Genomic DNA, 25,329 nt, shown 5'->3' on the forward strand with positions numbered 1-25,329 from the left:
ATAAACAATGATGAGAAATACACTAATGTCCAAGTTAAAATTTTTGAAGGTTTTTCTCATGGACCAACATAATCTTGATGGTAATCATCAATAATTTCATCATGAACCATTATATTTTTGATGGTAACCAGCACAAGAAATCATCACCCCAATGTGGGAATTCGGACTGATTTATGATGGTCCAACATAAGAAATAGCAGCTTGTTTTGATGGTTTGTTCATGTTGAACTATCAGAAATTTCCATCATAGATTCTTAGAAATCAAATATTGGAACGATCCTGAACAACCATCATCCTAATGTCGGAATTCGGACTGATTTATGATGCCCCCCCCAAAAAAAGAACATATTGTTTTGATTGCATATTCCTGAGAACCAACAGGAGTTTCCATCAAACCATCATGGAAATGTATCGTTGGAACCATCCTAGACCATCATGGATTGTTTGTCCATGAGAATCTTGATGGTTAACCATCATAGTATTAAAATAGCATTTTCCATCATGGAATGATGGAAGTTTGTTGGCAAATCAAAAACCGTATAATGGAAAATGTTGGATAATGATGGATAACCATCAAATGATGTTGGACCATCATGAATCGCAGTGAAACCAACATAAACCATCAAAACATTTTGAGGGAACCATCAAGAATTTTGACTTAAATTTTGAAATGAGGGATAAAATATGTTATATTTCTCAATTAGATTAACCCATACCAGGGGTCTGTTTAGAAGAAATTTGGGTCCGGTAACGGACCCTTCACAAAATATCTTTTCATAAAAACAGATCCTTCACAAAATATTTCAACTTAAAAACGGACCCTTCACAAAATGATTTTTCTTGTAATCGGGCCCTTCACAAATTTGTTTATCTTCATTATTATTTTGTTAATCGAATAAACCCTTTCCAGGGCAGAAAACAAGAAAGATGGATGTAAGCGAATTAAGTTTTGTCTTCGGCAGACGATTCTTCCATTATTCGTCCGAAATGAATATTCTCCGTTCAGCAGTATAGTCTAAATACCAAATATTTGTATGTTGCATCTCTAATTTAGAAGCAGCAATTGTTGTTTATTTTTTAAAATTTAATTTTTTCAATTATAATTTTACAGTGTTGAGCATAATCTTGTATGTTTTTACAATTTAAAAACTCCTTGAGAAAGTTTTTTTTTGCAATAACGGACCCTATTTGCACAAATTCATAAAAGCGGACCCTGGTTGAAAGAATGTGAGTAATTTTTTTCACAATTTCACGAAAAACGGACCTTTCACAAAATGTCTGGACAGACCCCTGCATACTATAATTCATAAATATTTTTATATATATATTTTTATATATATTTTTTATATATTATTATTTATCTTTTTTCATACAAACATAATTTTTTTATTGTCAATTAACTGAGCATTAGATAGTCGAAACGTGGTATTGTTGTGATTAAAAACGAACCTCCGTAACAACAATTTTTAAAAAAATATATTTTTTGATTTTTAGCAGTACACTACTCGCTTTTTCTTACGTTTCCTTTTGTATACTGGGCAAAATAAAAAACGGTCTAGCCTGAATAATTTTTGATCTAATGATCGGATTTTCTTGTTCTAGAACTCATTCTTAATGGTTCGAGGAGGTGACCTCAAATATGCTAATTAATAATTGCAAACGATATTTTAAGTTACGAAATCAGACATAAAAACGTACTTTCTTTGAATAAATATACCTTTTTTTCCTGAATAATTTTTGATCTAATAATCGGATTTTCTTGTTCTAGAACTCATTCTTAATGGTTCGAGGAGGTGACCTCAAATATGCTAATTAATAATTGCAAACGATATTTTAAGTTACGAAATCAGACATAAAAACGTACTTTCTTTGAATAAATATATCTTTTTTTCGACGGATTCGGATCCTCCCAAATATGGGGGTTAGCCGCAATCTAGGAACATGGTCTCGATATAGTTTGGTCAGGAGAGCGTTCTAAAGTTCGGACCCTTTAAGGTTAATTTTACCTTTATTGGTTATTCATTATATCTTGAAAAATTTTATAGCGAATGGGAAACTTTTTTGCACACTATAAAATTCGTTTTTCCAAAGATAATTCCATGGGAAAAAAATCATTTTTATTAAATATTTATTAATTTATTTAATAATGGCCGGAAAATGTTGAATTGTAAGATATACAATTTTTTGCATCATTTCACACGGTAAAATACAAAATTTGGGTGAAATCGGTTGAATAGTTCCTGAGAAATTGAATCTTTCAATTATTCATAAAATATTCCACCGTTTATGCCTGAAATTTTATATTTTGCCATCTAAAATTACGTTTTTTAAGTTGATGCAAGAAATTGCATACCTTACAATTCAAAATTTTTTCGACTAATATTAAATAAAATAATAGAAAATGATCACCTGACTATCACTTTGCTTCTAATGCGCATGCGTTGGATCTTAATACATATGATGCTCTGTTAAACCTGAGTATGATGTTCCCCCTGTAAGTTGTTTTTCTGTTATAGCATACAGAACTGAGCAGTTCCCCAGGTTAGTTACAGACCCTAAGAACTAGACTTCTCCTTTCTATATTCTTTGGTTTCGGGGTGGGGGTCTAGTTTAGAATCATTGAATGCATGGTTTGGAAATATTTCACAGGATTTTAGATACGATGTTTTATCTCCTTGAATTTAAAAGACATATGATGCTTACCGACAGGTGGAGCTGCTGGTGGATCTTCTTCTGTGACGTTTCCAATGGAGGGAACTGAAACAAAAGGAATTTTCAACTCAGTGAAAATCAAACCACATATTTCTGTTTTTCAAAGCTCTTTCGCCAAATAAATGCCACCTGTCTGAATGCTTTTAACTCGAAGCTATAATTTCGAACCTGAGTTAACTAGTCGTAAAGAATTACCTGGTCTCTAAAACGAGTAAAAAGATATAAATATTTTAAAAAATATTGTACTCGCTAAGCTGACGGTTTCAAAAGAAAGTCGTTCACTTAGAGAGATTTCTCCACCCCTGTCATGTGAAAATTAATTTTAAACTCTCTCAAATATTTATGAGTCCAGATAATGCAGCATTGAATTAACTTTCCAAATATATATATATATATATATGGTGTTCTAAAATTCTCTTTACAACTTCAAAAATTCATAACTTCGAAAATAAACAAGATATTTATATTCTGTCTTTTGCATGTATTACTGCAACTAATAAAGTTTTGTTTAGTACACTTCGACATGCCCACCATTGGTGGCCCTAAGCACTTCCAGTCTGTAATCAATTTCAAGCCAGGTGATGTAAAGATAATTTTGGAACACCCTGTGTGTATATATATATATATATATATATATATATATATATATATATATATATATATATATATATATATATATATACCTATATATATAGGTTTTTCTCTTTTTGTCTATTCGTAAGATTTTTTTCATCATTATTACCGCATAGGTTATAAAGCTATGCAGCTTGAAACATTTAAAAAAAATTACTTATATCCACTAAGAAATGAATTAAGTGAATCCCAACAGAAATTTTTACTGCGGAAATAAGTGAGGGGACAAACATAAGCAAACATTTCAATTATTGTTGTTTCTGATGCCACTTGCCAAATACCACCAAGCCTGCTTGGTGAAACCAAGCAAATTAAAGGCAGAGTGTGCGTTTCTTGTTTTTCAGTGACGTCATCTATGGCCTAGAGTACAGACACACACACGTCAAACCCGGTTTAGAGGGCAGACCCACTCATGCATCCATTTATTTATCCACAGATCGTTATTTTGGTCCAAACCAAGGACGATCAATCTCTAATTCAGGACCGATATTAATGATTCGTGCATACATTGATACAATACAAAGCAAATATCCATTCAACAATTATTATACACACGTAACACTCGTTGGAGTTGGAAGGTATGAAATTCCCTTCATGAAATGATAAACTGTCTTATTTCAAGTATGAAATCACGCTGCAAGACCTGTAAGAAGGGACCCTACCCACCTCTTAACCCTTTTTTTCCTCGTTTATTCTGCAACCGGTGTTTCATACCTTTTATCTGACTCCAACTAGTGTTACGTGTGATCGCGTGTGTTGGATGATTATTTGTATTGTATGCACGAATCATTAATATCAGTTCTAGAGATAATCGGCCTTCATTTCTTACACCAGTGTATCAAGTTCGTGGTTACCAAGAGAGAGAGAACAGGACAGTTATTAAATAAGAGCCATAATAACCTGAATTGAAAGAGACTTCGCTGATGAGTATCCACCTGGAAGCGAAGTGAAGCTCAACCTTCACGAACCTTCCAATCCTGTTTCGAAGGTTAACAGTGACATTTCTGGCCTTTTCGATGAAGGTGTCCGGTATGTAGCTGAAGGTGACCGGTGACTCCTGAAAGTGTTCACCACCCACACTGAACCATATTTTGGCAGAGGCGAACACCTGCACCTCCCTCGTGTACATGTTGTTGCAGTAGATGTAGGCAGCGGAGAAGTTTCTCACCTGCTCGAACTCGAACGTGATGTCGATGGGCCGAGAGTGTGAGGCGTCCGTTTTCCAACCGACCCATTCATATCCTGTGGAACAGACAAAAACTGTAATGTGATACGCCAGTCTTGTGCTGGATAAAGAACATTTTACTGTTATGTAGGCAAAAACAAGATGGCGCTGTGGTGTTTTTGATCTAACTCACGATGCACTAAAGTTTTCTTTTTTTAAAAAAAATTATAACGTAATAGGTTGTATCAGAATCTTTTCCTAGTTCAAATCCCGGCCCGACCCAATGATTCTTTTGAACCGCGATAGCTCAGGGGACAGAGTATTCGCCTTCCAATGAGTTGAACATTGGTTCGAATTCCAGTGATGGCTGGTCAATAAAAATTCTGCATCCGGTTTGCACTGACCACAGCGCTGACGTGAAATATCCTCAGTGGTAGACGGATCATCAGTTAGAGACCCCTTGCCACCAGGCTCAGCGTGAAAGGTTCTCGTGCTATTCTTCTCTGTATAACGCAAAAGCGGGTTTGTTCCATGAAGGCAAATTTCTCTCATTACTTGCTCCACTAGGGGACTCTAACCCATGATCTGTTTTAACACTGAGGATATTTTTACGTCAGCACTTTGGTCGGTGCGAGTCGGGTGTGGAATTGGAATCGACCGGCTGTCACGGGGATCGAACCCGTGCCACCTCATTGCGAGAAGAGCGCTCTATCCCCTGTCAGACGATATACATTATGGGACTCACCCCGACCGAATCCGGAGACATCCTGCCTGAAGTTATCGTCTCCTGTAATACCATCAGTGAGTTGTCCCAAACCGCCGTGCAGGTAGGTGTCCCGGAAACCATCGTATGTCCTGTCAGAGAAGTCCACCTCTGTCCCCCTCTTCTCACCCTCGGGCATGGAATAGGACACAAGACCATCTGCAAAACAAACATTTCATATTTCACTTAATAAAATATGAATAAAAGAATAAAGAAATCATAATTAAAAAAAACATCATAACGACTTTACTGTTTGTTATTGTTGTTGTTTCTAATGCCAATTGCCAACCTCCAAGCCAGCTTGGTGAAATGAAGCGAAAAAGCAGAGTGTGCGTTATTGTCTTTTAATGGCGCCATCTATGGCCAAGAATACAACTTCAGCCACACACACGTCACAACCCGTTTATAGGGGGGATCCATTCTTACATCCATTCATTCATCCACAGAACGTAAATTTGACCTGAACCAGAGAACGATCCATCTCCAATTCATTACCATCAGGGGAGAAATAATTTAATCTTATTAACCGTTTTACAATTATTATTTTCGGGCAAATAGCATTCATATACTGCTATAAATAACAGTTAAAGATATGTGTTAAATGATTTAGAACTTAAATATCAGCTTCATACACAACGAGATGCAAACAAAAATAGTATTTAATATATCCGCCCGTTTGGCAAGCGAAAATATTAAATGACGGTTGTGAACTGATCAAATCTGTTTGAACACTAAAATGTTATAACACTATAAATGTCACTTTAAAAATGATTACTCAGAAAAATCCCTTCTGTTCACCCATAGTTCTTAATATTTATAACATCAATAGATAATAATACTTGGGAAGTGGAGCCACAAGCGTTAGAAGACAGTACATGTATGTAAAGTGAATAATTTTAACTTCAGTAGAAATACTGTTTTCTGCAAAGAAACAACAATTATTGCGAAGCAATCATCAGGGTTGATGAGCAGTAGCGAACAGGGCCCCCTTGTATAATCTGCTTGTGTTTTTGAACGAAATGTTTCTGCAAGGTAGCCATTGCGATGATTTTAAAGCGTATGAAAATATATGTTGTCAGTAAACAAACAGAAAACGAATATGTAATGAAAGAAAACAGTGAAAATGTTAATGAAAAAATGAACTAGATGCATTGTAAAAAAGTTTAAATTTTTTTTACTCCAAAAATAGTAGCAACCATACACCAAGATATTTTTTCAGTGTAGTTTTTCAAAATAAAATTAGTAAATGATTCTATTTCATTTTCTAAATCTTGTTCACATTTTCAATCTTTACTAAAATACTTTTCATTCATCCACTCAATTTCAAATAAATTTTTTTAAACTTGTAGTAGATAACACATGATGTTAATACAGTTTCTTTCAAATATTAATTCATTAATTTAATTAACTAATTTTAGCTTCATATCGGAGAAAATGTTTTAATTATTTAATAAAATGTAACTGAAATAAAATTTTTCTTTTTTAACTTAAGTAGTAATTTACTTTTTTTATATTACTTGTTATATTAACATAAAGTATGTTTCTTTGTTTATAAAGGTCTTTTAAAGACAATTATGAATCGTCGTTATAAATGGTATTTTTAGTCAGCAAAAAAATATTAAAAATGTATCACTCTATAAATATGATCACGTTTGTGAACAGCAATTATTGTAAACCAAAATTGTAAAAGATCAAGCAATATTAGATAGGAACCATCTATCAAATATAGGCATTTAATTAAAAATTCGATTTTCGTAAACACACATTAAATTAAAAAGTAGGGTAAATAAATGAAAGAAAAAAATGTTCATTAAAAATTTCCGGGAAGAAATTTATTTCTTGAAATAATTTCTTGCTTAAAAAGTATGCATTAAACATAATTAAGGTATTTAGAATGCTTCGGAAAGAAACGGTTATCTGAGTCTTTCTTGCGTATTTGAGAGCTAAAAGCGCAATTTTCGGCAGAAGTTGCTCTTCGTAAATAGGCGTTCGCCTCATTTCTCCAATCACGTGACCACTGAAACTAATTTAAACTTTTTTCGCGAATTCCCCCTTCCCATACCACCTCTTCCCTCCGAACCTTCGAAAGCCAATTACCTGATGCATTAAAATGTTCTGATCAAAACGCGTTGCTCTGATTTCTGTAAGACGCATGGGACCATCGCGTTTACATAAAAGATTGCTCATTTAAAGTGATAATATAATTTTCTATCCATAATATTAAAAAAAAAAGATGAATTTTTTCTTCGGCGAAGTTAAATTCTTTCAAGAGAAGTGATAAAGTAGTGCTTTTTCATGCGTCAATTTTGAGTGACAAGATAATTACCGCGCATTTTCTTAACTGCTTTCCGGACATGTTGTTTACTAGAATCAGGGTTGGCTTTTGTCCAAGAGAAGCCGATTTCTTACCAGGGCACGAAAGAAACTCGAAGATACTCGAAATAATCAGAAGAAATAGAAAAAAAACTAAAAATGACCAATACAATATGAATAGCTTAGATTTAAATAAAGTGAATTTAGCATAGTACCAGGAAGTTAAAGCAGTCAGACTTTTATTTAACGAACTTCCCCTTTGCGAATTTCTCTATTTAACTATTTCCCAAAATCTTTGGGAAAATTTCAAACTTGTTAATGTATTTTATGGGGGGGGCATATGATCTTGAATTGATTTTCGAAGACACTTAACTTTTAGAGAAAGCAGTAAAATCCTTTTCCTTTTTTGTTTGCATTTCAAACGAAAAACTCGGACAAAATGGATATTATCAATAGCAATTAAACTTTAGAACACATTTGGTAATGTATGTTTAAAATTACTTTTCTAATAAATGTAGCTATAATTTTACACACAAGTTAAGTTTTTTTTAGATGAAAATGTACGTAGCATGATAGTGTAACACTGGATAATACTTTGCTCTATTCTTGCTTTCCATGCAGATTTCCTTTAAGGTTAAGATTTATTAAATAAATAGTAGGTAATAGTTTACAAGATAAAGGTGTATCAATTGCTATTTTAATTATGTCCAGTGCTTATGAATTTAAAGCCAGTTTTGAGTCGTTTAAGTATATCAAAAGGTGATTTTCTATTTAACGAATTTTACACATACTAACTTATTATCGGGATTTAGCCACTTCATTAAATGGAGGTCCCACTGTCATTACTATTTACTTATTTCAGTTTTATACAAAATTTTAAAACCTATATTATTAAAGAGTCGAATTTTCATATTTACCAGTATTTTATGAAAAAAATTAGTATTCTATTTGCCATTAGGGATGTAATTGTGATTTGTAATATTATATACTTTCAGTATGTGATTTATTAATTTAGTTGTATCAATAAAATGTTATTATAATTTTACAAATCTACATAATTACAAAAAGAGATTTCAATATACTCATTTAAATAAAATATTGTAGGACTAAAGATATTTTTAATTTTGTTAGAAAGCTAGCTTAATTTACTTTTCTTCCCAATTGTTGCTTTTTAAATTTTATTTATCTACGAAAAGGATATGGTATACTTTGTGCTATGTAGACTAAAGAAGAAAAAAACAATTTTGTTCGATATCTCAGAAGTATCGAGCCAATTTGGCATCCTTTATCTATCCTTAAACTTGGCATCCTTTATCCTCGCCACCATTTTTTATAACCCACTACAGTTTAAAATTGGTTGTTGAATTTTATAGCTTGTAGCACCAATGGAAATATAATTGAGATACAGTCCATTAGTTTCTTATTCACTTGTTATCAAAGGAAACAGTATAGAATTCTAATCAATTGGTATCGAATAAATGTAAATAAAGTTTAAATGAAAATACAGAAATGGATATTCTATATTTTCGGTTTTACAGACAAGGACATTTCTCAGTGTTTAAACTCCAAATAGGGTAGTCTATGTGCTGAGAAGATTCATTAAATCTAGTTTTCTTACTAGAAAAACTAAGTCCTTAATTTACAAAACTCTTATCAGGCCGATTTTGACATATGCTTCTGAAGCTTGGACGATGCCAAAACTGAAGTAAAATTGTATCACAATATTTGAGATAAAGATTTTGCGGTGTATACTGGATGGTGTAAATAAAAACAATAACTGCAGATTCAACTTTGGACTGTACAAGATTTATAAACAACCTGATATTATTAAATACATAAAAATAAATAGAATGAGTTGAATGGCTCACGAGATTCGAATGAGTGATGACAATACAAAAGAAAAAATACTGCTTTTTTAGACTCACTGGAATAAGAAAACGGGGAAGGTTGAGATGGGCTGACTCGGTGGAGTCTGATTTTCTTGCAATTAATGAAAAGAATTTGAGATTAAAGACAAATTGGAAGTCGTTATGGAGAAATCTTCAGAGGAAGGCATTGGCCCACGTTGAGCTGTCTGGCTAACTATGATGATGATGATGATGATGAAACACCAAATGATGGTAGAGAAGTGAAGAGACAAACATGTGGAAAGTGGTTTAACGAATAAAGATAGAGAAACAGTTGGGACAAGATAATAATAAAAAGAGGTACCAAACAGCTGTGAGGGGATTTGGGGGAAACCAATTATGTCAGTTGCACCCAGGGGTTTCCCTCCTCTCTGAATCTCCTTCTCACATCTGCGTCTTGTCTCCTTTCTCTTATTACTCTGTTCTTTTTGGTCAAACCCCTTCCTCATTGTTTGTCTCCTTAATTCTCTTGCATAGATATAAAGACAGAAAGAAAACAAGTTCTAGCTTATAGAAGGGAAAGTGTAGTATGTCCATTTCCGTACTTTCATTTTTTTTTTATTCCCCTTGTTTTTTTCTTTTGCTTTATTTTATTTACTTATAAAAGATATATTAAATAGCTTAGTGATAATGCATATTAAATTTAAATATTGAATCTACGTAGATTGGACTAAATACAAATTAAACTTTGTATCTTAATTTTCTTTTAAAGAAATAATTAATAAATATTTAGTTACGTTTAATTCAAGTTACATTAATGTGACGTGGCTGCAGCACACTTGAGGTCGAATTGTTTTTCATTTTAACTGGTTTAATTCAGTTTGTCTATTTATCGTTCGCGAGGAAGGTTTAGTTCAGTTGTTTTAGTTTTGGTTTTTTTAACGGAGGGTGGTTTTTTTTTTTTTTTTTTTTAAAAACCCGAATTTCCTCTTAGCGTCACTTGCTGAGTATGTGAGGCCTCTGCAAGTGAGATTTGCGGAAGACGGAAGCAAAAAATGAAATTTTAAAAATTGGAAATTTCACATACGCAGGTCACGCATATTCATCACGTGACGCTAAGGGAGCTTTCGGGGGATATATAACCCCTTGACGGTTGCAGTTAAATTAGAATAGTACTAAAAATATAAGTTAAAAGGTGGAAATGCCACAAAAAAAAACCCAAAACTAAAATAGCTGAACGATAAATAGCAAAAGATAAATAGCAGAAAGATAAATAGATAATAGCAGCGAAAGATAAATAGCAAAACTGAATTAAATTAGTTTTTCTATTTATCTTTCGATCAATTAAGTAAAAAAAGAAACGATTCGGAACAATTGTGATGCAGCCACATCACAATTAATTAGTGTGGTGCCCGTAATTTACCTCTCCAGGGACATCCGTACAGTTCTACCCTCATGCAGACTGTTCGAACGTGAACACTGTAAGGAATAAATCGGATCTTGGAGGCCACAATCACTGGATTCAGTTTTCGTTCAACAACTGTATATGTGTTGGTGTTTCCTTTCATCAGCTGAAAAAAAGAATTCACTCTTGTTAGATCAAAATCTCAATAGATATCAGATCAATAAAATAAATAAAATAAAATATAATATAATAAATAATAAATATATAATAAAAATATTAAAAAATAAGAATATAATAAAATAAATAAATATCAATAAATAACTTTTTGAGATTACTTAAATCAAAAATGAGACGCACATTTGTTTAAGAAGACCTTAAACACTTCCAATGTATTATGTTACCGAGAATGACCGAAATCAGTAGAATGTCGATTTTCACGGATGAATGTCAACAATCACTTAGGTGAATGTCCGAAATATTTGTTATATCCGATTTGATATTCATTTATTCGTTGATATTATTGTATTCATTCGATATTTTAATATCTGCTGAGAATAAATTAGGAGAAACATCAGTGTTCGGAGTACCGGCAAAATGCATACTGGACAGTGGCACTGAACCTGAAGAAACATTGATGTAGGGCATACCAGGCAGTGGCACTTAACTAGACCTAGTATTTCGGATATTTACTAAAGCGACTTTGTGATTATCAACATTTAACCATTATGAACTTATCAAAAAATAACCGTCAACAATTATCAACATCGTTGAGCAGCCGATCCAGTTCTTTTAGGCTTACGAATACTCATGTTTAACTCCGTAGCCTTGTCATATTGAACCCAATCCAGAAGACAAGGGAACTCCTGTAGTGGGAGAAATAAACCTTCGTGGAGGACTTTATTGGTGAAACTAACAAGCATTTGCCTTGCATGGGGAAAAAAACCATGAAACAAAACCTCCAACGGTTAGTCTGACGGCAAGGGGACTCTAATCCATGATTCGTCTAACACTGAGGATATTTTACGTGAGCAATGTGGAAGGTGCGAGCTGAGTACGGAACTCGTATCGACCAGCCATAGCTGGGATTCGAACCCGTTTTACCTCATTGGAAGGTGAACATTCTCGCACAGGAAAATATCAGAAAACTATCTAGGTCAGGGATGGCGAACCAATGGCACGCGTGCCATTTATGGCACGTGACACAATATTCTGGGCACCCCACCAATCACAAAGTTCACTATGAAGCATATTAACAATTAAATTTTTAAAAAAATAAATAAAATAAATAATTATAAACAAAAACATTTACAATTAATGCCAACAAAACAATAACTATAAAAAACAAGCTAACAATAAATAACTAGCAAAAAAAAAAAAAAATTGACAGTCCTGCTTAAACTAGCATCTTACAACCTAATATAAGTTATTAGTCATTTAATCTGAAACAGAAGTCACACTAATATTACTTCAAGTTAAATTACTCGTATAACTGAGACATTGCAAAAAGGTTTTTTTTTTCGTAGTAAATAAAGAGTTTTGAGTTGATAGTATTTAGTATTATTATTTTCCCAATAATCACGAAGTCAAAATTATTTGACGGCACGTCTATGACCTCATTAAACAGTTTTTTGAAAAAATGGCACGTTGGTGCATAAAGGATCGCCACCTCTGATCTAGGTAATCTACAGTTCAGCTAGGTAATGTGCATATTAACCGCTATATCTAGTTTATTTGACAGTTAGACCTCCCCTCCAATTTAGAATAAACTTACTTCTTGAGATAGTGCGTTCTTGTATCGTAACCACCTGGATAAATTCGGTCGCCAGTATTCTAGTTTGTAGTCCTCAGCAAATTCCAGTCCTTGACCATTTCCAAATCGACCCTGAGTGGCCACTTTACTGATGATGTGAAGTTCGTTAAGAGAAATCTCCAGGTATTCGGTAACATCTTCCGAAATCAGGGGTTTCGGGCACCAGGCACCTCCGTTTGCTTCTTTATTCAGCCTACACATAATATAAAAACATTTTTTTTTTAAAGTCAATTCCTAGTTAGGGTCAACAAAGAAAATTTGTATTTCAGTCACTTTTTATTTAATAATTACAGTTTTTTCTCCTATATGAAACTGAAAATTAATTCAATACATTTAATGAGTAAATTAATATTTGAAGAAACGGTATTAACATCAAGCATCAACCACTATAAGTTTAAAGAAATGTATTTGAACTTGAGATGGATGAATAAAAAGTATTTTACGAACGATTGAAAATTTGAACTTGAGATGGATGAATAAAAAGTATTTTACGAACGATTGAAAATTTGAACTTGAGATGGATGAATAAAAAGTATTTTACGAACGATTGAAAATTTGAACTTGAGATGGATGAATAAAAAGTATTTTACGAACGATTGAAAATTTGAACTTGAGATGGATGAATAAAAAGTATTTTACGAACGATTGAAAATTTGAACTTGAGATGGATGAATAAAAAGTATTTTATTTAACGATTGAAAATTTGAACTTGAGATGGATGAATAAAAAGTATTTTACGAACGATTGAAAATTTGAACTTGAGATGGATGAATAAAAAGTATTTTATTTAACGATTGAAAATTTGAACTTGAGATGGATGAATAAAAAGTATTTTATTTAACGATTGAAAATTTGAACAAGATAATAATAGGGAGAGTGTGAACTAATAGGAGGAATTGAAAAAATAAAACGAGGGGAGCGGGAAAAAAATACCGTCTAAAAAAGTTCCTTATTAATTATGAAATAAATAAAAAGAGCAATTCGATTCGGGCACCGGTGTTAAATATAATTAAATACAGTCAAACCTCATTAACGTGAAATCTAGCTTTACATAAAACGCATGTTTGGTCCCGTGAGTCAGCAATCAATTATTGTTACATTTTACATGTTTAACTTGAAATTTTAAAGCAGATTATTGCTTAACATGAAAGGGAACTGAACACAGCACATATAATAAACATGCGAATAAAATCCCAATCATTCCTTTTGAGGAATGCTATTTCTATTTTCTTCCTTTGTTAGAAGTAGCAGATGGGTAAATAAATAAAATAATAAAAATAAATTAGTTTAATAAAGTAGCTGAAACTTTTTCAAGCCTACTTAAATTTATTTCGTTCATAATTCATAATGTTTGTATACATTAATGTAGTACATAACATGTAGTAATAATACATAATTTTTTTTAAATAAAATAAAATTCGGTTAACATGAAATAATTAGTCTCGACGATATCGCGTTAACGAGGTTCGAGTTTAATTATTCCAACACCCTGAGGTATTTCTCAAAAAAAAAAAAAAAATGAATTAATCGGAATTAAAATAAAGTGTAAGGAAAAAGAAACTTTAACATATCATTTAAAAAATTGATAAGAACTCTTCGGCAGGTTTAAAATTGATCTAAATTTCACTAATTACGCTTAACTGTATCGTGGTGTACTTTTTTGGCCTCCTAGTTTCTTAAAAAATTGTATTAAATCAAAACATTTTATCATTCATATTTTTAACGCGTCAGAAGCTTAACTTCCCTACTTTTAATTGATTAATTATTTATTCGCACGCTCGGTCCCTAAGCAGGCTGATCAAAGTGATCACCCACATGCTTAAAGACCGCAATCAGTGATGCTTGACTTCGGTGTTCTATTGGGAACTGAGTTTTAATGATTCTCCATTGTGGGACTGTGATTTTTAAAAAAGATTCTAAGTAGATTTCTCAAACTTATAGAGAAGTGTTTTACCTCGCATTCTGCGGACCAACGCTTGCAAGGATGTAGGATGAGCTTGCATTGATGTCTTCGTCTTTAATCTTTCCTGACTCCATCCCAAGATCTTTTCCGCACTCATCTAAAAAAATAAATAAATAAAGCACAGTCAGCAAACACAAAGAAGAAAGATACATTCACTCACTAGGAAATTATCTTTATAGTTCGAAAGATTGACCTCAAATATGTTGATCAATTATTTAAAACGAATCAGCTAAGTGATTCAAATCAATAGGATTAGTTCACTTTGGTGACACGAATCACTCATTCGAATCAACCAATCAGTAAATTTAGTGATTCGAATTACTGGTTCGAATCATCGAATCATTACCCAATTCTATTAATTAAAGCAGACGATATTTTAAGTTACAAAATCGGACACAAAAACATTCCTTCTCTGAATAAACAAATTTGGATTTTAAGAATTTTTAAATCATCGTCACTAATGTAATTTTATATATAAATATGCTAAATCTGAACGAAATCGGTTGAATTTACCTACTTTAAAATAATAAGATAAGAATTTTACCTTACAATTAAAAAAAATTTCGACTGTTATGAAATAAATTAATGAAAAGTTAGAAATAAATATTACAAATTATTGTTTACATTAAATTGTCTTTGATTAAATGCATTTTATAATTGTGTGCAAATAAATGTTTGATTCGCTTAAAAAATTCTGGAGAAATTTCGCATTATCTAAAAAGTAAAATTAATGTTAAGGAGAGCGCTCTCCTAACCAAACTATTTTGATCATATTTATCAGATTGCGGCTACCCCCTATAACTAATTTATGATAGATAGCTAACATAAACTATATATATTGTATTGTAAATATATTTAGATATGCATATATTGTCCACTTATACATATATTGGACAAACCTGTATGCACACATGTACGAAACATGCATGTACAATATATGTACGCACATGATCACAATAAATGCATGCCGAATGTATGTAGGTACATGTATATAATGTATGCATGTTGAATGTATATATGAACAATATATATGTTTACCCAGTGTATGTATAATTGTACACACCAATATTGTGCATACGTGAATACATACATTGGAAATAGTAATCACGATTATAAGCAATTGAATACATAGCTGCAATTGCCTGTAATCAATTACTGTAATCGACGCCCAACTCTTTTATGTACGTCTGTACATATATATAGAGGTATGTTGTATGAGCTAACTAAACGTATATATATTTGCTATTACATATTGCATACATATTGTGTGAACATAATATTGTATGCATACTTTTGCACGCGTTTTGCATGCACACATATACGTTAAAAAATAAATTGTTTGATTAAGATTATGCATAAACATTTTATAACCGTCGTTAAACAGCCGACACCATTTTTCTTTGGTGGTGGGGGAGCTTACGACTACTAATGTTCAATTCCATAGCCTTGAAATTCTGAAGACAAGGGGACTCCTGGATTATTGGAAGAAATTTACCTTCGTGGAGGACTTTTTTGACGCTACAAATCCGCATTTGGTTACATGGAGAGGAAAACCACGAAAATTTCTCACAAAACTTCCCACTCTATATATTTTTGAGTAAGTTTGTTTTTCTACCACTTGGAAAATCCATTTTTGGAAAGAATATAAAGTTGGCAGGTATGGAAATTATAACAAGACTTTTATTTTATTTTATTTTATAACCGACGTTGAACAGCCGACACAATTTTTGGGTTTACGACTAATAATGTTCAACTTTGTAGCTTTGAACCCAATTGAGAAGACAAGGGAACTCCTGGGTAAAGTATTGGGAGAAATTTGTCTTTGTCTAGGACATTTTTGATGAAACTAACCAGCATTTGCGTTACATAGCATTTTTTAACCACGGAAACCTAGCATGGTTAGACTGACGGCAAGGGGACTCTAACCCATGATCCGCATGCAGCTCGGGATGTTTTATGTCTGCACTGTGCGACAAGCCATCGCTGGGATTCGAGCCCGTTTTATCCATAAGCATTGTTCAAATTTAAATTGTGCAACGTTTTTTTATTTTTTTTAAATTACTTAAGAGATAACGAAAAAAGTTTTAAATATTGGAGCACCTACAGCCTCTCCTCAGAGCATTGAGCTAGGAATCTATGTTTCGTGGCAATCTCAGAACAATGCCTACAGATTCTACAGCGTTCTGAGCAATGACGTCATTCGGACAGTTGTAACAGACCGTCGCCAATAGCCCATAGTGCAGATCTAGTGCGGCGTAAATAAAGTACCTACCAACCGTTAAGGAGTATTAGGTAAAAAAAGACAAATGTTATTTTGTTTGAAAAATTGTCCGTCTTAGGAAACTCATGTCTGCGGTTTTCATGACCTCTCAAATAATCTAATTTTTTAGCCACCCCCACGCACCCATCTCATATTAGGGATTCATTTATAATCCCTGATCCAGGAGTGGAACTTTTAGTATAATTCAAAATGATTCATGAATAAAAGGGCGGGAGAGGGCGTTCGAATGAAAGAAGAAAAAAGAATGTTGATTCCGATAAGTGGAGTCAAAAATTGTTTTATTATATGCGTGTCCCAATATTGAAACAGATACACGAGAACATGAGCAAGAGTAAGGGGGGGGGGAAGACGAGTTGCCAGAACATATTTCTAGCAGCAAGGGCACTGGGGAAACTAACCTTTTTTTTTCCCTTATGGGGTGACTTTTTTTACTTTTTGTCTAAGATAACGCCATAGAATGCGCATATATATATATATATATATCGTTTTTATCGGGTTATACTATACAGCTTTAATGTTTTTACGCGACTAAAACCGGTTTGCACGTGCTGACGTTTGTGTATCAATTAGTTTAAATATTGATATCAATTGATATAAATTCGACGGATTGGATTAATTAGATATTTAGATATATATTTTCAGTTTCTTCATGTTTTTTATTATTTTTAAATACAACGCAATATTATAATTCGCAGTGGAATGACAGTAAAGACACGGTTCCCAGTACAGCACCAAAGTCAAGCATCATTGGCTGCTGTCAGCAAGGTGGGTGACCACTTGGATCAGCCTGCGTAGGGACAGAGGCTTTGCGGTATCGGTCTTCGTTAAACTGTTCTACCGTAAAGTGCTCCATTTGGAGCGCAGGCCATCGAGCTACGAAAGCAGGGGAGGCATCCCCTCTGCAGAGGATCAAAGTTGCGATGGTATGTCTTCGGATCAACCTCGGGGATGTTTCCCAGATCGTCGCCAATAGTGTAGTTCGCAACTCTAGTGCGACGTAAATAAAGTGCCTACCTACCGTTAAAAATTAACAATTAACATTTAAAAATTAACATTTTTTGTAATGGTGCTTATGCTTATCTCTCTTTGCTTGAATATTCAGACACACAGCGTTTCTAAATAATGCAATGTGTCTAATATTAAGTTTTGACGCCTTTTCTTTATTCTTTTTTACTTCTATCGACTCGTCAGTTTCGTCTTTGATATTTCATTGCAGGCCTTCGAGCGAGATCTTTTCAGAAAAAAAAGCAACCAAACTATTTAATAGACTTCCTATTTGCCCTTTTTACCGGAAATATTCCTGGAGTTTTTCTTCAGACGCGTGGTATTCCCAAATAGTTTCCTTTTATGTATCATAGCCTCTCCTCATGGTAGGAGCGATAGTGTATGGTAGAAGGGAGGGAAAAAGTTGTTCTTTTCATTCAGAATAGTCCACCCCCTTCCAGATGATGGTACATTGAAGCATTTTTAGCACTCTCGTTAAAAGCAATGCAACTGAGAAAAAAAAATGTAGAAAATAAACTATAATAAATACACTGGTGTCAGAAATTAAGAGAATTTGCAGACTTGGTCAATTATCTCCAGAACTACTGGATCGATTTCAATGAAATTTGATGGGTACATATATTGATACAATACAAAACAAATAACCATTCAACAATTGTTATGCACACTAACACTCGTTGGAATCGGAAGGTATGTAATTGCCACAGGTAAATTCAGGCCAATTGTCACAGGAGATGATAAACTGTCTTATTTTAAGTATGAAATTACGCTGCAAGGCTTGTATATCTATAAGAGAGGACCCTACCTCCGATTTACCTATTTTTTTTGTTGTTCTTTTTTGCTTCTTCTCCAACCATTGTTTCATACCTTCCGACTTCAACGAGTGTTGCGCATGCGTGTGTATTACAATTGTTGAATGGTTATTTGTTTTGTAGTGTATCAATGCATGTACGAATTATATTTCATTAAAATCGGTCTAGTAGTTCTAGAGATAATTGACCGAGTCTGCAAATTCTCTTAATTTCTGACACCAGTGTTTTTTAGTATTTTAAACTTTCAAAAACTGATGTTAAGTGCGCAAAAAAAAAGGAAATCAAAAAGTAATTTTCTGTTTTAATTTCTTGATTTACATTTAATTTATGTTGCTTTAAAGTTTTTAATTTACGGTCAATGTAATATAAAAATTAGCATTCAGAGTTTATAAGAAGAGCGAATTGTTTCTTATCAACGCAATAAATAAGGTCTTTAGTGTTAAAGTTAAGTATAAGAAATAGTTTTCATTTTCAAAATAGAAAAAGGGATGACATTTTAAAAGAAAAATTCGGAAAATTAGTTGGATCGACTTTATTAAAAGAATCAATATTTAAACATTTCAGTGGGATTATTTTTAGTTGTTTCTAAATCACGGTTTTTATTTTCAAAGCTTCTTTTTACTCGCAATATTTGCTGCAAAATGCAGTTTACTTGAAGATGTTACTTACTCGGTTCTATGCATCGCATTTTTTTTTCATTCTATAAATGCAAACAGAATCTAAAGATTTTCTGCTTTTTTTTCTCATTCTGGTGTATTTAATTTTCAGAAACATTTTGCTTCTATTGCATTTCGCTGAAATCGTCGTCCGCCAAATACCCCGCCCCCTGAAATGAAAGTGTATCATCTTTTTAAATTCTACATAATAATTATTCTAGAAACACTTCCAAAGGCATGCCCGAGACATGACACTGACCAAGAGTAGAAAAAAAAGTCCCCCCCCCTGAATCAGAAAATAACAAAAAAATTATTCAAACCTGTATGTTGTAACTACAGTACAACACGCAACGTACAACTAATTCTTGCCGCCGAGCATTATTTTCCGAAGTTCCCGATTTTTCTTCTTCTTTTTAATAAGCAGATTTATATAATATCTATAATTACTCTAAAGTGCAGTAATTCGTTCTCTATAGATTATGCATTTTAATTGAGAATCCGATAAGATATTAAAGATTGTTCAATCTGCAAATTTGCTGAATAATCAACATTAATTTATTAAGCATTCATCAAAGTGAAAATAAGGTGATTGATAGATCAACAAACGTTTTCGTACGCTTAAATAAACGATATTTTTTTGGTCATTATCTATGAAGTCAAGATGTAACAATCAAACAATCAACACATACGTTGATTAACTGTACCATTTAAATAACTGTAATAAAATGAATTAACGGTAAAGAAAACGAATTAAATGGTTTAAAATATTAAAATTAAAGAATATTACGTGATGCCCTTTCTTTACTTTTTAGTGTCAAAAGAATCAAATTAATAAATACAATTTAAATAATCAACAAATTATAGAAACAAATTATTGCATATTTTAAGCATTGAATGCATATTATAAAAATAAAATGAAGAAACTCTTGATTCTGCACTTTAACGAAGCAAATCAGTTAATCTGCAAATTAGGTAAAGTGCGCGAGGTTTAACAGTAACATATATTCTAAATTTTATCATACGATTTGATTCACTTCTTTTCCTTAAATTTGATTCACCATACATTTTTACAATAAACAGTTTCCCTCCTTGAATGCCATTTAACGTATTCGTTTTCATTCAATACGATTTAACACGATCGCTTTTAGTAAATGCCATTTAACGTATTCGTTTTCATTAAATACGATTTAACATGATCACTTATAATGAATGTCCTTTGACGTGGTTGCTTTTATTAAATACCATTTAACACGATCGCTTTTAGTAAATGCCATTTAACGTGGTCGTTTTTATTAAATACTATTTAACATGATCACTTTTAGCTAACGCTATTTAAACGTGATCGTTTTTATTAAATGCCATTTAACACGATCGCTTTTAGTGAATGCCATTTAACGTGGTCGTTTTTATTAAATACTATTTAACATGATCACTTTTAGCTAACGCTATTTAAACGTGATCGTTTTTATTAAATGCCATTTAACACGATCGCTTTTATTAAATACCATTTAACGCGGTCGTTTTTATTAAATACCATTTAACGCGATAGTTTAATAAACACATACCTTCCTAATATTCAGGTAATGATAAATTTTCCATTTAAAATCATAAGAGGTCTCCTCCACACGCCTGACTTTTACTATCCAATTGGCGAGAGAAAATAAATTTGGCGACTAGAGTGGATTATCCCGGAGTAAAAACATTTTCCACTTCAATAAATCCGGGAAATGTTTTTCATCTAAATTTATTTCTTGCTTACCTGGAGTTGTTCACATTAATAATTTGACATACATTTGACATAATTTGACATACATTTTACGTAAAAGTGGAGTCTCGGATTTCGAGATCAATAACGTTGCCATGGTTACCGCTCTTGTGCATCCCTACAGATGTGTATACCTACCTGTAAGATTTCCTTCCATTTCTTCCACACACACACACTCTCTCTCTTATTTTATTATGCATTCCTGGTATTTCCCGCCCCCCCTCTTTAATTTCTACCACTGGAGCCTGAGATTTATTTAGGGGGAAGTCTAGATCATCGAATCAAAGATTCTACTCATTTTCTAATGAAGAATCCGTTCGAAATGGAACTTGTTGATTTAAAAGTCATATTCAAGATTGTTCTTTTTCTAAAAAATTTAGTTATTATTATTTGATAAGGAGTATTTTTTCTCTCCTTAAATTACAAAATACATACTTAGACGCTTTTCCAAACAGTTCTCTGAGCGAGGTAAAAAAAATGTCTTTATTATCTTAGCAATAGCAGTAGTTGCCCTAATTAAAGAGTTCAGGTAATAATGTAGAGCATTCGCCTTCCAGTTAGGTGAACCGGGTTCGAATCCCATCGATGGTTTGGCGATTCGAATCCTGCATCCGGCTAGCACCGATCTTTGCCGTTAGGCTAACCGTGGGAGGTTCTCGTGGTCTTCCTCTCCATGTGGCACCAAATGCTTTTTAGTTCCATCAAAAACTCCTCCACGAAGGCAAATTCCTCCCAATATTTGAGCTAGGAGTTCCCTTGTCTTACAGATTGGGTTCGAAATGACAAGGCTACGGAGTTGAACATTAGTAGTCGTAAACGCAATTTTGGGTCGGCTGTTCAACAATGGTTATAAAATATAAAATAAAAAGTGACGTAGTGAGGGTATTTCGATCCTGATGGGATGTTAAAACGAGGCATTTGTTTACGCTAACAACTGTTCTTTCCATTTTATTTCGAGTAAGCCAAGCCCGTCAAGTATGAGTTCTCTGAGGTGACGCATTCTAAATTCTTTCACAACGACTTCTTTCTCACAGATTTCAATTCTTTCACTCTATATTTACACAGAAACAGACACGAAGCCACGTGGAACATAAACAAACTAATGTGCATCGAAGGTACACAAAATAAAAATACATCACAGTTGCTATAAAATACATAAACAAATAATAAATCTAAGTTAAGTAAAGTAAGTAGACGAGAAAAAATTACATTTCAACTAATTCAATGCACGATACGGCTCTATATTTAGTTAACTTATCGGTAATTAACTTATGTAAAGAAACTAAGCTCAACGCCATTGTACTGCTAAAGATTAGCTGGCGCTGGTGTTACAGGTCAATTGTGTGGGTATGGGAGATCTTCTTCTAGAAGTGTAAGTACCCAATTCTAAGTAAACGCTTGGGGGGGGGGGTTGAATCCGAGTGTGAGATGCTTCTACACTAAAATTTTTAAATCTAATATTATTATTATAAGTTTATAACTGAAACATAATTTTTAATGGACAATGGAGTCAGATTTTTCAAGCAAATTTAGATACTGTAAAAACTGCTTACACTTAGGGAATTAAAAACTGCCTATACTTAAGAATAATTTGTTGGAAATAATATTTTTTTACTAAAGAAGAATTCCTCATACATTTGCATGGAAAAAAAATAGTTTGAAATATGGATTTAGAATATTATGAATCTTTATCTCTCCTAAGTATTTTTTATAATTAGCGTTTTTATCTCTCTCTTTATGACCCTTCACGTGTTAATTCTCTGTGTAAATATAAAGTGAAAGAATTGAAATCTTTGAGAAATAATCTTTGTGGAAGAATTTAGAATGCATCATTTAAAAGAATTGATACTTGACGGGCTTGGCTTACTCGACATGGAATGGAAAGAACAGCTAACAGCTGCTAACTTTAACAAATGCCACGCTTCAACAACCAATCAAGATAGATATACCCACACTTCATCACATCACTACATCATATCCCTATGAAACTATTATTGACGAAACTATTATTGAAACAATTTCATTCTCCACAAAAAAAATTTCAAAATATTTTTTTTGGTCAATATGTTTGCAATTGCCTAGGAACTTCCAAAAGCAAATCGGGATTCTATAGGCAAAGGAAATTTGAGTACTATTGTTTTATACCTTATCAATATCACTGAAACCAGAAATATAAAAATTATTGAAAGAGAGAGAGAGAGAGCAGTGTGTGAGAAGTTCCATCACTTCTGAAATGTTGACACGCTCTACGTGATCGGAACTCTTAAAATAAGCTTCCATCTCTTCACAAATACCATTTGTTACTTTCTCTCCAACCATCACATTCTTTTGATGGACACTCGTTCTGATGGACGGGGATAGTCACGTGACAAGGTTATCTTAAGTAACTTTTCAAGCTTATTTATGACATCCCTCTTCTCTCTCTTTTACTGGATTTTATTAACCATCAAATGAACACACGCCTCGATTTTAGTAATCGCAAAGATCACGTGGGTGCAGATTTATACCAGCGGTTGAAACAGTCATTGCAATTTATCGATAATTTTAAAGTCATTTATAGAAATGGCTAGATTTTTCCTTAACAGTTAATCTGTATCTGTCACAGAATCACGCCTGTTGTAAAAGAAATACACTGGTTATCACAAAATAAGGAAAAATAACAAAAATGATCAAAACTCAAAATGTTTCGATAAAAATCACACTGAAATCTCATAAAATTTGTTACAAATATTTATCAGGTATGGTTTAGCATTGTAACATATGGAACATGATATTTAAAAGCAACAATGAAAGAGCTAAAGTGTAAGCCAAAGTAAGTCTTATAATCTGTTACAAATATTCATCAGATATGGTTTAGTAATTGTGTCATATGAAACACGATATTTAAATGCAGCATTTATGAGACATTTCTACAGTATCTACAACTAAAATTTCGCAAGAAATTCAAAAATTAGATCTGTTTCCAAAGAGAAACATGCGAATAGTTTTAATTTAAATAAATATATGGAGGGGATAATTCAAAGGTTTTAAGAATAAGATAAGATTGGTAAATATATTAATTTAGAAGTATGTTAAAGCCTTAGTTAACAACATTTTGTATTAGTAATGTTAAATTTATGTGAGTGTATGAAAAAAAAATTTCGAAAGGGTGCAGTTTTTGGAATTATAAATACGCTGAAACTGAATTTAAAAAAGTAAAAGATTAATGTAAAAAAAGTAAGCGATACAATTATGAACATGCATTAACTAACACCATAATCGACACACATTAAAAAGAAATATATAAAAGTAAAAATAAAAAAATAAACGCAAGAATAGAGTTTCAGTGTTAATTGCGAAAATAAAGATAAGATTTATTTTCGAATAATACCCTTTTAAAACGATATTTTATTTATAAATAGTAACTGATCAATAAACTTCAATAATATTTCTAATTTAATAAATAACTATTATCTGACATGGATGAAATTGTTAAAAATTACAAAAAAATCATTCATTTAACTACGATTACTTTTTTCCCATTCAACTTTTCTTTTACAAGCCAAACACAAACAATTACTCTCGATAATCGAAAAAAAAAAAAAAGCTCAAAGCAGGAAAAAAACCTACAGGAATGGTCTCAAAGTTTATATCCCTACGAAGAATTCTAGAGGGACTCGTAAAGTGTTTGTTCGTAACTTCTGTCTATTACAGGTCAATAAAGTATTGAATGGACAAATTTTTATGTACCATTTCTTTTTCTTTTTAAGGACTCTTAAACTAAATTGAATCACTTGTTTCAGAAACGTATTAAACGATATTTTTCTTTCCCATAACACACAAAGGTGAAGCTTATTTTTCTACGAAAGTGAGTTGATATTCCACCCTCGACAAAACGTTTAATATATGAATAAAATACACAAAAATAATTTAATATGAGGTATTAAGTGTATCTTTAAATTAGAATAAATTGTAAGCGTTTCCGCCGTTTTAAGTGCTTCACTGAACGTTGCATATTTCTTTTTTTTCAATATTTTTGCAGCGAGAAAAATTAAAAGCCTCAAAAATTTTGATGATGTAATGTCAAGGTAGTACGATATATATACATATATATATATATAAATTAGGAAAAATAATTAAAACAACTGTCGTTTCAATATAGCTGCCTTTTGTTAGAAATTCTCTAAATTATAATAAGATTCCCATTTAATATTAATTCA

The 25,329-nt window shown here is 32.5% G+C and overlaps 1 protein-coding gene across 1 annotated transcript in view; it reads right to left on the bottom strand.

Moving 5' to 3' along the window:
- Positions 1 to 25,329, bottom strand: part of LOC107441071 (discoidin domain-containing receptor 2) — a 62,025-nt gene that overhangs the window by 11,712 nt on the left and 24,984 nt on the right. The window contains exons 3-8 of the mRNA XM_087167296.1: positions 14,603 to 14,708; positions 12,610 to 12,841; positions 10,857 to 11,004; positions 5,256 to 5,432; positions 4,246 to 4,587; positions 2,704 to 2,757 (exon numbers count right to left, since the gene is read on the bottom strand). Of these exons, the coding sequence (XP_087023422.1) occupies positions 2,704 to 2,757; positions 4,246 to 4,587; positions 5,256 to 5,432; positions 10,857 to 11,004; positions 12,610 to 12,841; positions 14,603 to 14,708 (1,059 nt within the window). The remainder of the gene's footprint in view (positions 1 to 2,703; positions 2,758 to 4,245; positions 4,588 to 5,255; positions 5,433 to 10,856; positions 11,005 to 12,609; positions 12,842 to 14,602; positions 14,709 to 25,329) is intronic.

Source organism: Parasteatoda tepidariorum, chromosome 7, assembly GCF_982258835.1.
Source record: "Parasteatoda tepidariorum strain Cologne lab strain chromosome 7, Ptep-v5.0, whole genome shotgun sequence".
NCBI classification, from domain to species: domain Eukaryota; kingdom Metazoa; phylum Arthropoda; class Arachnida; order Araneae; family Theridiidae; genus Parasteatoda; species Parasteatoda tepidariorum.